We start from the raw sequence: 17472 nt of genomic DNA on the forward strand, positions 1-17472 counted from the left end.
CCCCCCCCCCCCCCCCCCCGGCCCATCGCCATGACTTCCTGCCGTTTAGCAATGACATGTATGTGTATATAGCTGCTTTAGCGACGAATGGCATTTTGAGAAAGTAAATATCATAACCGCATGTTTTCTAGACACTGTGTAAGAGTGCAAATCCGCAGTGGCGGGAACAGTTTGACTTTCACTACTTCTCTGACAGGATGGGCATTTTGGACATTGAAGTGTGGGGAAAGGACAGCAGAAAGCACGAGGAACGTCTGGGCACGTGAGTCTGCTTTGCTTTCTAACTCGTGGGAGACGCGTGGGCAGCTCGCGTCTGCATGGAGCTGCTCAGAGACAATGTCTTGATCTGTGTGGGCTTAGAGTCAAAACCTCATATCCCCACCCCGGGAGCCATAAGTCAGCTGGACCCTAACCTGGGGAAAAGGTTTTGTTTTAACTGGTAAATGCCATTTAATATTGATTAAAACAGAAGAAAATTGTTATGTGTGGGAAATTCTCTAAAAAAAAAAAAAAAAAGACATCGGGCCATTTCAGACAATCTGCGAAATGGTTATGCATATGGCCCTTGAACAGCATGCGTTGAACTGCGTGGGTCCACTTACATGCATTTTTTTTTTCCAATAAATACAGTATACTAAGCGTCTTTTCTCTTCCTTAGGATTTTTTACAAGAACGTTTTCCTTTTCTCTAGCTAACTTTATTGTGGGAATACAGTGTCTGACACCGATAATATACAAAGTTATGTGTTAATTGTTTGTACTGTCGGTAAGGCTGCTGGGCAACAGGGGGCCGATTTAGTAGTTGAGTTTGGGGGGAAGTGAAAAGCTATTTTTGACTGTGCGGGGTCATCAGCGCGCATGACCCCTGCACTGTTCAGTAATCAACTGTGTAAATTTCCAGCGTGCCCTCTAATTTTGGTTTTGATACTTAGTAAAATACCCTACAAGTTAGTAAGAATAGCAGCCGTGGTGTCTCAAATGGTGGGAGATCTTTCAGTGTCCTTCCTGAGCTGTGTGGCAAACCGTCATGAAATCTGTTGAGCCGACTTTCTGTATTCTACGTCTCTTTACTTTGCACCCTCCCAACTCCATTGGGGCTCTCACCGTCCCGTAACCAGCGATACTATGACTGTTACAGCTTTCTTCTGGCTTGTAGTAATGCCATTAAATGAGACTGTGCCTGCACTGTGGCTGGCCCGTGGGAAGTACGGTGGACATCGCGGTGGAAGCATACATCATCTCTGATCTTTCAAATAGCCCTGCAGGTTGGCAGCATTATTCTCCTTTCTGAGATGAGGGGGCAGAATGCAAGAGGTTTACAAATGACTTGGTCGTGGACTTCAGAGCAGCAGGTGCCAGGGCTAGGAGGCTGTGTTTTCCAAGACCGATTTCTTTCCACCAAATCCCTGCCTTGTGTTCATCCCGTATCCAATTTTTCATCCCGATTCTTCACCCCGGTGCAATGTGTACACAGACCTTAAATCTCGAATGTAAGCATGCAAAGGGCTCTCAACAGCTGTTGGTCATCTTTTCCAAACCAAGGACTCCGGAACCTTGGGTTCAGAGAGGTGCCTGGGGCTCGGCCCTTGGAGAACGGAGAGCCTGCTAAAACCTCTGTCGTGAAGCCAGAGCAGCTCAGCCCTTGCCTGTCGTCTGCATTGGGGTTCAGACTGAGGGAAAGTCCTCTTGCTGAGATCTAAACATTGAAGACAGCTCCTCTAATGGGACCCCTGATTTTCACCGATGAGGAAAGGCGGAGGCCCAGAGAAGTGCATGTTTTCCTGTCAGCAGGGAACTTAGAGGCGGAGATGGGACGAGACCCAGCGAACCCAGTCCCTTGTACGCTGCTTTTTCTGCGTAAAATACTGAGCACAGTGTCTGGCACACAGAGCGTTGGATCTTCCTGCCGTCTCCCCGTCCCTCCTAAGCAGCTCTCCTGAGGTAGACGGGTGGCGAGTTTGGTACCCACGGAACATTCCTCTGGTGTTTTCTCAGTGGAGGTACTGTGTCCCAGGGGACTGTCCGGCATGTTGCAGGAGGTTTAAGAAATCTGGCTCTCACCCACCTGATTTCGGATACTCGTCTCTCTCCCCAGTGGTTGTGTGGGAGATATACACACGGCACATCCACATTCCACCACACGTATCCAGACACCCCCCGGGGGAACAGCATGTCACCAGTTGAGACCTCAGCTCTTCCAGCCTCCCTGGGGCACAGCCCGGGTTGCAGGGCTTCATGTGGCCCTCTTGTCCCCAACACTCTGCTGAGCCCACAGCTGGCCGCCATTGCTTTATTGCCAACCTCGTGGTTTCGGTTGGTGCTTTCGGATAGCAGACTAGGTCCTGTCACCCTCCGGCTCCCGCCGGAGGTCTCCCCCTGGCCATTTTGCAGATACAACCCGTCGGATGACTTTAGCCCGGTCTTGTCTCTCCCTCCTGCACCCACACAGGGTAACTGAGGCACTTCTGACGTTCCCCACTACTTCTGACACTTGTCACCGCTGTGACATTGCCAGTGCCCTCCCAACGCTCACGGTTAGGAGCCCCAGAAACTTCGTGCTGGCCCAGGGAGCAAGGATTGGTTACGTCAGTGCCCGGATACAGAGGATCCAGTGTCCCAAAGCGCCACCTGAGTGGTGGGAATTTGGGTTTCCAGGGATGAATGGCAAATGTGTTATTTTAGGAGGTGCCAGGACTAATGCCCTCTCGCCTCACACATAGCTGTGCTGCCACGTTTCCTTCACACAACAGGAAGTGCTTTGCCAAATGAGTATTGAGTTTCTTCGTGGCCACGAAAAACCATGTAGAATGTCCAATTTAGTCTATGTTTTGTCATTTGAGTATCCATTTATTTTAGCGATTTCCTGTTTGCAACTTAGCCATGTAGCTGGCCTGGGGGTCATGGCGTCCTTCCTCTTCATGGCTTTTAAAGGCTTCTTTTGGTATCCTTTACTTTTCCCTCTGCTGAGGCACAAACGATAGCAAAGGTATCTCTTGGGAGCTGACTACGCAGCATTACCCTGAAGCCACGCTTCTTTCCTTCTCGTTTCATTTTGTTGTCGTTGTTGTCATTGGAAGGCTCAGTTGTTTCATCTCCCAGGGCTGGGGAAATACCTTTTTGCATGAGGAAGCTCTCTGACAGTGTGAATGAGCCATGAACGTCTGTTAAGACCTGTCGCGTATTTTGTTTTTGGATCACACCTTGATGCTAGTACTCGAAAGCCCCACGTGGCCTCTCTGCGGAAATTCTTTTTGAGATTAATGTTGAGATTTTCCTCAAACGTTCCCCGCAACGTTCGCAACTAAACTTATGCAATTTAAGAAAAAGAAATATGGATAGTAAAAGTCATGTATATATGAATATATATATCGAATATATATATATATATACACACACACATATATCTCAAAAAACAGTATAGACAATTTTGGAAACTTTTTGTAGAAGTTTGCAGGGAATAGGGGCTATCTTCAAGGACTTGATGTAAAGGACATCTGTTGGCCAAAGGATTGAGCCATGGCATTGGCCTTGACCTTGGTGGGTTGCTAGCTTGATCGTGGTTCAGACATGGGCCTGCCTGATGGCCAGCCACCGCCAGGATCTCCTAAGTCACCTGGAGCTTTCTGAAATCCTCTTGTACGAGGCTCCCTCTGCAGTCTTCTGAGACTCTTCTCAGAGTCTTCTCAGTCTAACTGAGCCACAAGTTAACCCAAGGGGGGGTTCAAGGCTGGTGAGATAAAGGTGTTTGAACAGATCCAATGCCCTCTGGACCATGGTACCTACTAACTCCACTGTTTGTCCAAGAGCACAAACAAAACAAAACAAAATGGAAAAAAAAAGCAAACAAAAACACCAAAAAAGCAACACGACACAACACAAAACAAAACAACAGTCTCTGATTTTAAAGGCCACCAATGGTCCAGAGACAGTGAACTTTTCAGGGGAGTAAGAAATAAAGTTGAACTTTATTTCTAAGTTGAACCTGCTCCAACTTTTAACCAAGATGGCAAGAGTATACATATAGGTTATCCCATTGTAAACCTGGGCCATTTCAAAATAATCCTTTTGTTTTCTGAAAGTGTATTTTACAGTTCAAGGCGGTTTTAGAGATTAACTCATTATTATAGAATATTCTAGGCTTGGGGCGCCTGGGTGGCGCAGTCGGTTAAGCGTCCGACTTCAGCCAGGTCACGATCTCGCGGTCCGGGAGTTCGAGCCCCGCGTCAGGCTCTGGGCTGATGGCTCGGAGCCTGGAGCCTGTTTCCGATTCTGTGTCTCCCTCTCTCTGTGCCCCTCCCCCGTTCATGCTCTGTCTCTCTCTGTCCCAAAAATAAATAAACGTTGAAAAAAAAATTAAAAAAAAAAAAAAAGAATATTCTAGGCTTCACTGGGTTTTGAAAAGTTAAGAAGGACAATGTGCAAGTCCATTTCAACTGGGCTGCTTCAGAGGCAGCCCTCGGCCCCGCATGGTGCCTTGGAAAGTGGTGCTAACATTGTACTGGTTTATTAGTGACGCTGATGCCATAGAGAACCGGGGCTGGAATATTTCTCCGGACAAATTGCACCGCGTGTCATTGATCTGCTTTTACAGCCAGGCTTGACACATTCACCATTTTCTTCCTGTTCACCCCCTTCCTGAGCCTCTGAGATTTACAGCTTTTAAAACTACAGCGCTCTTTTCTGCCCCTTGCATTTAAGTTAAAAGCTGACCAGTCTGTAATATAAAACAAGGAATTGTGGTAATGAATAAGAGGTTAAAAGCTATCATGGCAAGTGAAACTTGAGCAGGTTCGACTGACTGATATGGCAAAATGATGTGTTGAATTAAAACATTGAAATGCTGTGGGATTAATGGAGAAAGACAGGAACAGGAGGTCAGAAACAGTGCTAAATCAGCACATTATACGCCTGTGGGCTAGAGGAAAGCTTTACTACACATGCCTGTTGCAGAGGGAAAAAAATAGTAATTGAGTCATCATTTTCTTCAGGTGAGGAGAAACAGAGACTTTTCAATCTGAGAAGCACCTAGGAAACATATTGATTGCCGTCCCTTTCTCATGTAGAGGAGGAATTAAACGATGCACAGGATTTCATTACAACAGCAACAACAACAAAAAACCACTGCCTTTGCCATTTGGATTTTTTGACTTTGAGTTTCCTTGTGCCACTGGCCTTCGTTTGTTTGTTCGTTCGCTCTATTCAACAGAGAGCCCGTCATGTACCAGATGGCCTACAAAGTGCTGAGGATTCAGTGGAAGATGATACAGTGATGCATATAGTGCTGTCCTCAGACTCTATAAAGTTCTGGGGCGGCTGCATGTGAGCAGGCAGTGACTTGGGGGAGGGAGGGAGCAGCTCCCTGGAAGGACAGAGGTCTAAGCTGGAAGCCTCTAAAGATGGCGGGTTGGCCTGACCAGGAGATTGGAGGAAGAACACTGTCCTAACACAGGCACTTCTCTTGTGTGTGAGGTCAGACATGACACCACAGGGACAGAAATTTGCCAGTGCTCATTAATCACGTAGATGCTCTGAGTATGTGTTTTCCACATCGTTCCCAACAGACAGCAATTTTATAAGCTTTATTGCTGGGTCAGATTTGTTAACAAGTGTGTCATTGGGTATGTTTGGCCACAGTTTCTTGGGCTGTGGTGAGCTAAACGCAAGGCTTTACAAATTATTTTTACGTCAGTTTCCCTGATGACTTTGTCAGCGTGTCTGGATCGTCAGCAGCCAACCTTGTAAAATTTTAAAATACTAACATCGGTGTAATTCACCATAGGCCAAATTATTAACATTTCTGTAGATCACTGGTCAGCAAACTAGGGCCCATGGGCCAAATCCAGATGGCTGCCTGTTTTCGAATAAAGTTTTATCAACTACCAGCCTTGTTCGTTTGTTTACATTGTCTATTACTGCTTTTACGCTGCAAGGGGAGTTGAGTAGGTTCAGCAAAGACCACATGGCCCGTAGACTTCAAATATTTACTTTTTGGCCCTTTATAGAAAAAAATAGTTTAGGTGCCTATTATTTATTACTTATTAGCTGGTGCGATAATTGAGCCAATTCATTCTACGAGAGCCATTTAGACCATCTATCTGAAAACTGAGTTTATTTTTCAAAGAAAATCTGCATATATCCTAGTAAGCTAGGCTTTCATAAATGCTCTGAAAATGTTGCCATTTGTGTAGTTGGGCAAGAAATTTAGAGGCTACAAAATGGAAGGGAAACCAATACATACCAGTCCTTGTAAAATTCTGGAATTAGACAGTGAGTCTGCAGTGTTTATAAGAATGAGAAAGAAGGGAGGAGTGGATGGTATTTGAATTTGCCCAGAAAGCTGGGCTGAATTTATTCCCTAGCATTCCTGGAGGCTCCTGGTGCACTCCGCCCGTAACAGGGAGCTACACAGATAAAGAAAGCCTGGGGAAAAAACACCAGATTCTGGAAAGCTTCAGTAGCACCAAGAGAGAATTAAGAGACCAACTAAACATTATGGTATTTTCTCAGGGCAAAATCGGAAACCCTTTAGAAAATAGAAGACACGACCTAAGTGCTCCTTTCAAGGTTTTTTATGTTAAAAATGTCTTCGATGAAAGTCTTTCAGATTTTTTTCTGTCTTAATGATTTTAGACTTCAGAGTACTTCTCTTCACTTGAACCTAAAAAAGAAAAAAAGTGTTTTGTTCACCCAATCCTACGAAAAAAAAAAGAGAGAGATTTTGTTCTCACAGTAACTTCCCTTTCTTCGGGAGGCTCAGAGAGTATTGTGATAATATCTGCAATTCGGAAAGACAAATCCTTTTTATTTTGTATTTTTTTTTTTTTTTGAAGTCTTTGTTTGAATTCCAGGGAGTTAACATCCAGTGCTATGGTAGTTTCACGTGTCCACTACAGCAATTCAGCACTTCTGTACATCACCCAGTGTTCATCGGGATAAGATGCCTCCTCAATCCCCATCACCTCGTTCACCGATCCCCCCCGCCCCACCTCTCCTCTGGTAACCATCAGTTTATTCTGTATTAAGGGTATATATTGATTTGTCTCTCTTTTCCTTTGCTAGTTTATTTTGTGTTTCTTAAGGTCCACATATGAGTGAAACCATATGGTATTTGACTTATTTCACTTAGCATGATACTCTCTGCATCCATCCATGTCATTGCAAATGGCAAGATTTCATTCCTCTTTATGGCTGACATATATGTGTGTGTGTATATATAAACATAAATATGTATGTAACATATATATCACATATATAACACATATATTATATATATAACATATATATCACATATATAACATATATATCACATATATAACATATATCACATGTATATCATATATCACATATATAACATATATATTACACATATATAACATATATACATAACATATAATACACACACACACATATATATATATATATATATATATACATAACATACATATTTCACATCATCTTTATTCATCAGTTGATGGACACTTGCGTTGCTTTCATATCTTGGCTTATTATAAATAATGCTGCTACAGGGGCGCCTGGGTGGCGCAGTCGGTTAAGCGTCCGATTTCAGCCAGGTCACGATCTTGCGGTCCGTGGGTTCGAGCCCCGCATCGGGCTCTGGGCTGATGGCTCAGAGCCTGGAGCCTGTTTCCGATTCTGTGTCTCCCTCTCTCTCTGCCCCTCCCCCATTCATGCTCTGTCTCTCTCTGTCCCAAAAATAAATAAAAAATGTTGAAAAAAAAAATTAAAAATAATGCTGCTACAAACATAGGTTTGCAGGTATCCCTTTGCATTAGTTTTCTTGTATTCTTTGGAAAAATCTACAGTAGTCCCATTGCTGGACCATAAGGTAGCTCTCTTTGTAACTTTTTGAGGAACATCCATAGTTTTCCACAGTGGCTGCACCAGTTTGCATAAGACAAGTCCCCTTTATAATTTTTTTTTTCTCCTGCTTTTGCTGATAATACAGTAACTCCTTCCTGGCTTGGCGTTAATATAAATAATTCTTCCAGCCTCTGGCTAATCTCCAGGGCTTCTGATTCTCCTTCAGACATGAGGATCAGCTGGAACAATGTGGGCTAAGGTTGGAATAGAGTAAAACAGAGGACAAGTTCTTGTATGGAATTCATTTCTTCTTACCCCCAGCTTTCCTCCTTTCTTCCAGAATGTGGAAATAAATGTGAAAGCCAGGTGGGTAGAAGAGAGGAAGAGGGCGATTCAGTTGCAGAAAGTTTATAGAAAGTCCTCTTTAGATGGGGTGCCTGGCTAGCTTAGTGGGTAGAGCACATGACCCTTGATCTCAGGGTTTGATTTCAGGCCCCATGTTGGGTGTGGAACCTACTTTAAAAAATGTAAAAAGTCATGTTTTTTTTTTATTTTTTGTAATTTTTAAAAAATGTGTATTTATTTTTGAGAGAGGCAGAATATGAGCAGGGGAGGGACAGAGATGGAGACACGGAATCTGAAGCAGCCTCTGAGCTGTCAGCACAGAGCCCGACGCGGGCCTCGAACCCACGAACCACAGGATCATGACCTGGGCTAAAGTCGGACGCCTATCCAACTGAGCTACCCAGACGCCTCTCCCTCCCCCTCACCCCGGCCCCAAACGCCATCTTTATATGGGAGTAGTTGTTCACACTAGAGAGAGGGTAGATGTAAATTCATTCTTAATTCTTTTATTTATTTATTTATTTATTTATTTATTTATTTATTTATTTTTTCAACGTTTATTTATTTTTGGGACAGAGAGAGACAGAGCATGAACGGGGGAGGGGCAGAGAGAGAGGGAGACACAGAATCGGAAACAGGCTCCAGGCTCTGAGCCATCAGCCCAGAGCCCGACGCGGGGCTCGAACTCCCGGACCGCGAGATCGTGACCTGGCTGAAGTCGGATGCTTAACCGATTGCGCCACCCAGGCGCCCCATTCATTCTTAATTCTTAAGATATCAATTTGCATAATGGGGCAGGGACCCTAAGAGGCTGGGTCATAACCCCGTTGCAGAAGGATCAGTGTTTAATTATGATTGACATGATGGTGATCTATCAATTTAATTTGTTCTTTTAAATCACTATGGAAATAAAAGTAAGTATTTGGCTAACCCCACTCATTAGCTAACTGGGCATGTAGACTGTAGGACTCTTTTATCTAAAATAGGCGGGGCTGTCTTCATGTATGTGTTCTTTCTTCACCATCCAAAGAATGTTTCGAAATGGGGTAGGTGCAAAAGTTTCACAGGGGACAGAAATGCGTAAAAAGTTTGTGGAGATGTGTAATTTCTAAGAAGAAACCCAGTGCCTACTTTGCACTTTGTCTGGTACGTGATTCGACATTTGTTTAATAAACTGCTCTATTCCAATGAGTTGTGCCTTGCAACAGGCAGTGTGAGAGTTTGCAGAGTTATTATAAACATGCTAACGCTGCTCACAGTCTTTGTAGATGACTTTTTAGAATTAACGTAAGGTTCGGTTTGGAATTATCGAAGAGAAATTTTATCGTTGCCTAATGATGCATCATTTTTGGCCCCTAATTTGCCTCTTGTCTCCAAGTAACTTCTGGTTGTTCAAAAAACAAAGCCACCGCTCTTAACAGGAAGGTAAAATTCAAAGGATGAAAATAAATTGTCATCAGTAATGATATTAAGATGAATGTTCCATAAATAGTTTATTGCTAATTTGGACTAATGAAAGCGACCACCAGAAAAGACTCTTCCAAATTTGGGTCATTTCTCTTTCCACAAGATAGAGCTTTATTCAATGGAAATGCAAAAAAAAAAAAAAAAAAAAAAACCAACAATGTAAAATAATGCTTTGCAAAGTACTCCTAAGCAGATGTGCAACTACTACATTGGTTAAAAATTTGTGGGTAGTTTTGTAGAAGAGGCTTCGTTATAAAGCACTTGACATTTCTTTCCTTCCAAGCCAAATTAATTCTCCATTTACATACTTGCTTATGAAAGACAAATATTTAGTAACCCCCATTTTCACGGTAGCAAACTTTAAAAGGTTCTTTATTGCCACACAAAAAAGTTTTGATTCAGAGCAGAGAGGATTATTTAAAAAGACATTTTTCTCTAATGTGTCTCTGGTAGATACACTTGAATTTATTACATGCAAAAGCTCTAATTGCCATCCCTTCTCAAAACTGGAATCGCGTTTGGAAATTAGGAAATAAATTACCCACACCTATTTAATTTTAGGTACGTATCAGTGTTAACATATATATTTTATTCTGTAGTAAGACCTGGTATAGAATTTTAATATTACTGATATTTTTCTCTTTACTTGGGAAGAGATTGCAAGGTTTCCAATTTATGAAACCGGCGCTCATTATATATCATGTGGCTCAAAATTGTCATTGCTTTATGTGTTGGGGTAAGTTTACCTATTTCGAACCATCTGCAAACATGCAAAGTCCATTCAAGATTTAGGGTAAGAATCAATCGATTTATCGTTGTGCCACGTTGTGAGAGGCAGGGATTCCTTTATACAGTCTTGAATATTCATCTCACTCTATAACTATGGAGGGAAAATGAGAATTAACACACACGGGCGCGCACACACGTATTAGAAGTGGGAACTACCACTGCGTACCCTTCCTCCCTCGACTCGACCCTACCTTTTTCATCCACCTGTGCGTGAACAAAGCAGGTGTGGTCCAGCCAAACCCAGAGTTGTCAGTGTTAAAGCAAATAAATGGCTTAGCACCTCAGCCCTCCTTTTTGGTGTTTGTTTCTGTATATAAATGTGTTTGAGGTTTCCAGCATCGCCAGAAACATTGGCTGTTGAGAGACGGAAAACATGCAATTCATAGCAGATGGGTGAAGCCTTTTCCTGGCAGTGTTGCCGAAATGGGATCAGTCAACAGCATTTCATGCTCCATTTGTCCAAGAGCAGTCCACCTGGGGAAACCCTGTGGAACCGTGCCTATTAGGAAAACACCTTAACACGTTGCTTTAAATAAAAACTCACCAGTTGGCATTTCTCGGGAAGCAAATAGTTTCTCCAGTGAGCCCTCTGCCACTTTCACTTCTTTGGTCGTTTCTCCCTTTTTTTCAACCGCGACCATTTATTTTCTTTGCTGGCGAAAGACGCGACGCAGAGAAGCCGTCTAGAGCCCTCCCCCGCAATGCTTGACCTTGGAACTTTTTTCTGCCTACTTCTTGAGCTCATTGTCTTCCGGCAGACCTCATGTGGCATAGCTCTGCCTCTTTTTTTCACCTGCCATCCCCTCTGTGTTGCCTTCTCTTTGGTTTCATTACGTCTCCCCCCCCCCTGAACGTGGGGGGGGGCCCCCCCGCCCCCCTTAATCTTAGGGTGTGTTAGGCTGGGAGTGAGAATTATGAGCCAGGGAGCCCCTGTGACCTTCACCGCTCAAGAAACGCATGGCGAGAGGGAGTGGGGTTTGGGGGATGATGAAATAAAAATCGGGTGCTTTGGGGGGCCAGCAGCGGCCAGGAGGTAATCCCTTTTCGTTCTCTGGTTCCTACAACTTTTCCAGGTGCAAAGTGGATATCGCAGCGCTGCCTCTGAAGCAAGCCAACTGCTTGGAGCTGCCCCTGGAGAGCTGCCTGGGGGCCCTCCTGATGTTGATCACGCTCACTCCCTGTGCTGGCGTCTCCGTCTCTGATCTGTGCGTGTGCCCCTTAGCAGACCCCAGCGAGAGAAAGCAGATTGCCCAGCGATATGTGAGTGCTCTGCCTCGCCACCCCGCTGCTCCCCACCACCTCCGCTTTGGAGTTGAAACAAAGTCTATGAATTAAGAAAAAAAAATGCATGAAAAGAGATCTTTGTCCACAGTTTAATGGCATGTCTCATAAAACAAGACATCAGATCGAGAGGTTAATGCATTAGCGAGAAGGTGAAAGTCGATTAGGCTTTGCTGTTTTGAAAGCCGAAAATGGTGTTTTGAATTTTCAGCGTTCAGAAACTCTTCGGAGAACGTTGAAATCCACAAGGAGGCAAACTTGTTTAGCATGCCTGCATATGTAAAAACGAATTTTAATAGAAGTTCACAGAGATAGCCTTTTTTTTTTTTTTCTTTTTCAACCAGCCATCAGGTTGGCTATGTTACACCCACCTTTCCAGAACCTCTGAGAATCGAGTGAGAAAGTGCTTCTGTCTCATAAAGCAACGCAAAGCCCCGGACAGGCACAGAATGGTGTTCTGTTCTACCCTGGATAATAATGGCAGTGTGTGATTTTTGCCTGAGTAGTTGCAATGCGCTTACAAGTCCACTCAGCATTTTTAAATCCAGTGGCTTCGTTGCTCTTCATTTATTTTCTGTACTCGGGCTTTCTAGGTGTCCTTATTTGCATTCTGTTTTTATCCCGTCTTCTTTGTAAATCAATACGTTTATCTTATGGCCGCACACGAAAGGCACGTTTTAGAAGAACAACACGAAAATGAAGCAAAGAAGAATCCCTATTTAATGGGAATATTATTCTCAGCGTTAACTGTAGGGCCTCCAAAATCCTTCACTGTGAGGTGTATTGATTAATTGAATAATTCTTTATCTTCGGGGAGTACAAAACCCAACCACACATCTTATTGTCAACGCGGACTTTGTGCCAGGTTGGCCTGTTCTAGAGGCGTTTCTACAAAATCCACTATTAATATTCTTTGATGGCTTCAGTCAAGCGTATGAAAATTTGATGATAAAACTTAAAACTTTCCCCTGGACTTTCCCGTGGAGAAATTACCAAACTTACCAAATTCACGAGGAGGGTCATGTATTTATAAAGTGATTTTAAGTAAGATCATCCTGGCTGCTTTGAATAATGCCTCAGGATTTGAGGAGTACTAATGGAAAATGGGTTTTAAGAGGCTCATCAAAATAGAAATTTTTTTTGTGTTTTCAGCTAAAGATCTGGGCAGTGTGTTAGAGGGAAAGAAGGCCATGTCAAAAACACAAGTTCCAGACTTCTTGAGTTTTAGCTTGTGAGACTAGATCATACTGAAGGCATTTTCACATTTAAACAGTAAAAGTATTTATTTCAAATGTTTTCATTTAGATTAAAATATTTTAAACTAGCTTAAAAACTGCAGGTTTTGTTTTGTTTTTTGGGTTTTTGTGTTTTTTTTTTTTTCTTTAGGTTGGAAATACACAGCAGAAACAACTTTCAAAAGTGTGTAGAAATGATGCATAGTACGTTAGGCACACCTGAACTATTATTAAGTTATTGTTATTCTATCCTGAAATGTCTAAATAACAAGGATTTTACTATCCTCCCATAAATCCCCAAGGCCTGCTTATCACAGGTTTTTAGCAAATGACACAATCATAGCGGAAATATTATATCCAAAAGTTTTAAAGCAGCATCTTTTCAGCAACTGTTTTCTGGAGGCATGCAGAGATACTTTATCCGCTTATCTCTTTCATGCACCACTTCAGAAGGATGCCGTGTACAGAGATACCGAAATATTGCTATCCATGCAATATACATAATTCTTTTTTTTTTTAGTTTTTTTAAACGTTTATTCATTTTTGAGAGACAGAGAGACAGCATGAGTAGGGGAGGGGCAGAGAGATAGGGAGACACAGAATCCGAAGCGGGCTCCAGGTTCTGAGCTGTCAGCAGAGCCCGACACGGGGCTCGAACTCACGGACCGTGAGATCATGACCTGAGCCAAAGTCGGAAGCTTAACTGACTGAGCCCCCCAGGCCCCCCTGCGATATGCATAATTCTTAAGGATTTTCAGGATGTACACTCAAGCATTGGCTCATGCAAACTGAAAAATAAAATAGGTGTGAATACAGGGTGATACTACATGCTCAGTGTTTAATTTAATGAGGTGGCTAAAACGTGAACCAGAAAACGCACTCTCTTTCCAGTAGTAATAAGTATCTGCGAAGGGTCCAAGTTGGGTCCTCTGGTATCCATAAATTTTGTACTAACGAGGTCAGAATAATGTTGCCTTTTCGAGTGATTTAAAACTTTTAATCAAGAGAAAGAAAGGGAAGAAGAGAATGAAAAATGAAAAAAAAAAAAAGAGAGATGTACCACATTTTGGGATACCTGTGCCATCAGTGGGGGCGAGGTTAAGAGTAGATTGTGTGTGTGTTATAACTGGTTTCTTCTGAAGTCCCTTTTAATCGGTTGCTATGAATGCCTACCTGCCCCATTGACATAATGCACTTTGGAACTTTTCTAAGCTTTGCACGAGAAAGGTGATGATAAATCTAGAATGTACTTCTGTAGGACTTGATGGCATTAAATAGTATACTAGAAAGTCATTCTCACGCATAATCTACTTTGCTCCCCCTTAGTGCTTACAGAATTCCCTGAAAGATATGAAGGACGTCGGCATTTTACAAGTGAAGGTCTTAAAGGCAGTAGATCTCTTAGCAGCGGATTTCTCAGGTATAAACCTTTTGAATTCATTTTCATTTTTGTTTATTTCCCGCTTTGAAGTGATCCGATGACAAAGCAAAATGTCTTCATGGGGCGCCTGGGTGGCTCAGTTGGTTAAGCGTCCGACTGCGGCTCAGGTCACGATCTCGCAGTCTGGGAGTTCGAGCCCCGCGTCAGGCTCTGTGCTGACCGCTCAGAGCCCGGAGCCTGCTTCGGACTCTGTGTCTCCGTCTCTGCCCCTCCCCCACTCATGCTGTCTATCTCTCATCAATAAATCAACTTAAAAACTAAAGAAGAAAATAATAATAAAACTAAATGTCTTCATGAGCGAAAGCGTATACGCACAGCCATTATGCTCTTTCGTATATTAAGGAGGGCACTTGCTGTGATGAGCACTGAGTGTTGTATGGAAGGGATGAATCACGGGATTCTACTCCTGAAATCAAGGTAACACTCTGCGGTCCCTAACTAGACCTTAAATAAAACATTTGAAAACAAACAAAAAACCCAAATAGAGTGATAGAAGAACAAAAAAAAGATGCATTTAAGCAGGTTTTTTTTCCACTTGACCTTTTTCACAAAAAAATTTTTTTTTTTAAATAATTGTCTTTCTTTAAAAAAAAATTTTTTTTAATGTTTATTTTTGAGACAGAGGGAGACAGAGCGCACGTGGGGGAGGGGCAGAGAGAGAGGGAGACACAGAATCTGAAACAGGCTCCAGGCCTCTGAGCTGTCAGCACAGAGCCCGACGCGGGGCTCGAACTCACAAACAGTGAGATCATGACCGGAGCCGAAGTCGGATGCTTAATCGACTGAGCCACCCAGGCACCTCTCAAATAATTTTCTTATGGTTAGGTAACATACCAGTCCATTTATTTGGCTTTCAAATATTTTCGTGGATGATTAGTGCCATTGCTTTATTTATTAAGTTTCTGAGAAATTTTGACTAGAGTACCTCAGAAGACAGATCCGACCCCCTGCCTTCACTCCTTGCCGTGCTCTGTTCTGGAAGCATTTTGTCCTTCACAATGTAAGAGGATGTGGTGGTTGGTAAACTTAAACCTGGATGTGCGTCCAGCTGGTGCTTCTCGGAAACAGTGGCCAAAGTCTCGGCCATGGGACCACGTTGCAGTTGACGTGGTCTTATACGCAATTTCTCTTGGTACTTCTTGAACTTGAACTTTTAACTTTTTTTTTTAATGTTTGTTTATATTTGAGAGTAAGAGAGAGAGAGACAGAGCATGAGCAGGGGAGGGGCAGAGAGAGAGGGAGACACAGAACCTAAAGCAGGCTCCGGGCTCCAAGCTGTCAGCACAGAGCCCGACATGGGGCCTGAACTCACAGATCATGACCTGAGCTGAAGTCAGGCACCCAACTGACTGAGCCACCCAGGTGCCCCACGAACTTGAACTTTTAGACAGAGATAGAGCAGACATGCTTTGTGCTGAGTTATGCTGGACTATGAGGAGAGTAATCCAGACATTCCAATGTCTGATCGGAGGGAGACTCTCCTCTGATTGCCAAATTAACCCATTGTGCTAGCAGTTGAGACACGATATGGCAAGTGCTATTTACCAAGAAAATTGATAAATACAAAGAATATTTTACAGCATGGTTTTCTGCGTGGACAAGGTATTGAAGGACCCATTCATCTCCTGTTTTTAGAATGTGGTCTACTCTCTTCTACACAGAAAGTTCTATGTGACAATCGCCTCTGAACTTTTGAGACTGAGGGTGAGGAAGAGCCAACTTTGGAAAAAAGAATTTTTATTTTATTTTATTTTATTTTATTTTATTTTATTTTATTTTATTATTTTTAACATTTATTTATTTTTGAGAGAGAGACAGAGCACGAGCATGGGAGGGGCAGAGAGGGGGCGGACAGAGGATCTGAAGCAGGCTCCAGACTCCGAGCTGTCAGCACAGAGCCCTATGCGGGGCTCGAACTCACGAGCTGTGAGATCATGACCTGAGCCAGCTGCCCCAGAAAAAAATAATTTTAACTTTAAGCACTGTATATTACAAAAATGATGGAAAATATAAATGTAGTTGTTTTTTGTAAGGGACTTCTCCTTCCCCTCCCTCAAAAAATGAACCAATAGAAATTATTGCTGTATAAGCCACGGGAAATAAGGTGATGTTGATCTTAAGGAAATACCCAGTGAGAAGATCCAAAAATGGTATTTTGGCCAATATGAATTAAAGAATTTGGGGGATTAAAGATGAAATATTCAGATGACTACTTCGAACATTCATTAATTTAGTTGCAAATGTTTATAGTCTCATAATTGATTTAGAAAATTTCCTTTCTTAAGAAAGTTTAAATAAAAAACCTTTTTTTTTAATTTTTAAAAAAAATTTTCATGTTTACTTATTATTAAGAGACAGAGAGAGACAGAGCATGAGTATGGGAGAGGCAGAGAGAGGGGGAGACACAGAATCCGAAGCAGGCTCCAGGCTCCGAGCTGTCAGCACAGAGCCTGACGTGGGGCTCGAACTCACGAGCCATGAGGTCGTGACCTGAGCTGAAGTCCTACACTTAACCGAGCCACCCAGGCACCTCTATTTTTTTTTTTTTTAATTAATGTTTGTTTATATTTGAAAGAGAGAGAGAGAGACAGAGACAGAGCACAAGCGGGGGAGGGACAGAGAAAGAGGAGACACAGAGTCCAAAGCAGGCTCCAGGCTCTGAGCCGTCAGCACAGAGCCTGATGTGAGAGTTCAGACTCATGAACTGTGAGATCATGACCTGAGCCGAAGTCGGATGCTTAACCAACTGAGCCATCCAGGCGCCCCAAACTTTCCTTTCTTTAAAACTTTTCCAGTTTATGAAAACACTTAATTCACCCATTTCACATGTGCCTTTGACAATAGTCGTTTAATGATCACTACAGCACATTTAGAGCATCCACTAGTTTTCCGGAGCCGATTATTTTCCCTTCAGTCTGAATGTTTCAAGACAGTACTTTCTGAATCTATGATTGCTGATGTCTCAGGAAATGTTGTTGCAAACACAAGAACTCATTCGTGCCTTAGAACAATATTTTCAGAAATTCTGTCTGTAGTTGCATGTTTTTGAATCTGTAGGAACTAACTGCAATGCATTAAAAGTTTTTCTTTAAAA

At 42.8% G+C, this 17472-nt stretch overlaps 1 protein-coding gene across 6 annotated transcripts in view; it reads left to right on the plus strand.

Moving 5' to 3' along the window:
• Positions 1 to 17472, plus strand: part of MCTP2 (multiple C2 and transmembrane domain containing 2) — a 244812-nt gene that overhangs the window by 116317 nt on the left and 111023 nt on the right. For 5 of the 6 annotated variants that reach the window (XM_040493757.1, XM_040493756.1, XM_040493758.1 and 2 more), the window contains 3 exons: positions 132 to 262; positions 11495 to 11681; positions 14264 to 14357. In XM_040493757.1, coding sequence (XP_040349691.1) covers positions 132 to 262; positions 11495 to 11681; positions 14264 to 14357 — 412 coding nt within the window. The remainder of the gene's footprint in view (positions 1 to 131; positions 263 to 11494; positions 11682 to 14263; positions 14358 to 17472) is intronic. The other variant, XM_040493761.1, reaches the window with a different exon arrangement.

This window comes from Herpailurus yagouaroundi, unplaced genomic scaffold, assembly GCF_014898765.1.
Source record: "Herpailurus yagouaroundi ecotype Mexico unplaced genomic scaffold, PumYag 185, whole genome shotgun sequence".
Lineage (NCBI taxonomy): Eukaryota > Metazoa > Chordata > Mammalia > Carnivora > Felidae > Herpailurus > Herpailurus yagouaroundi.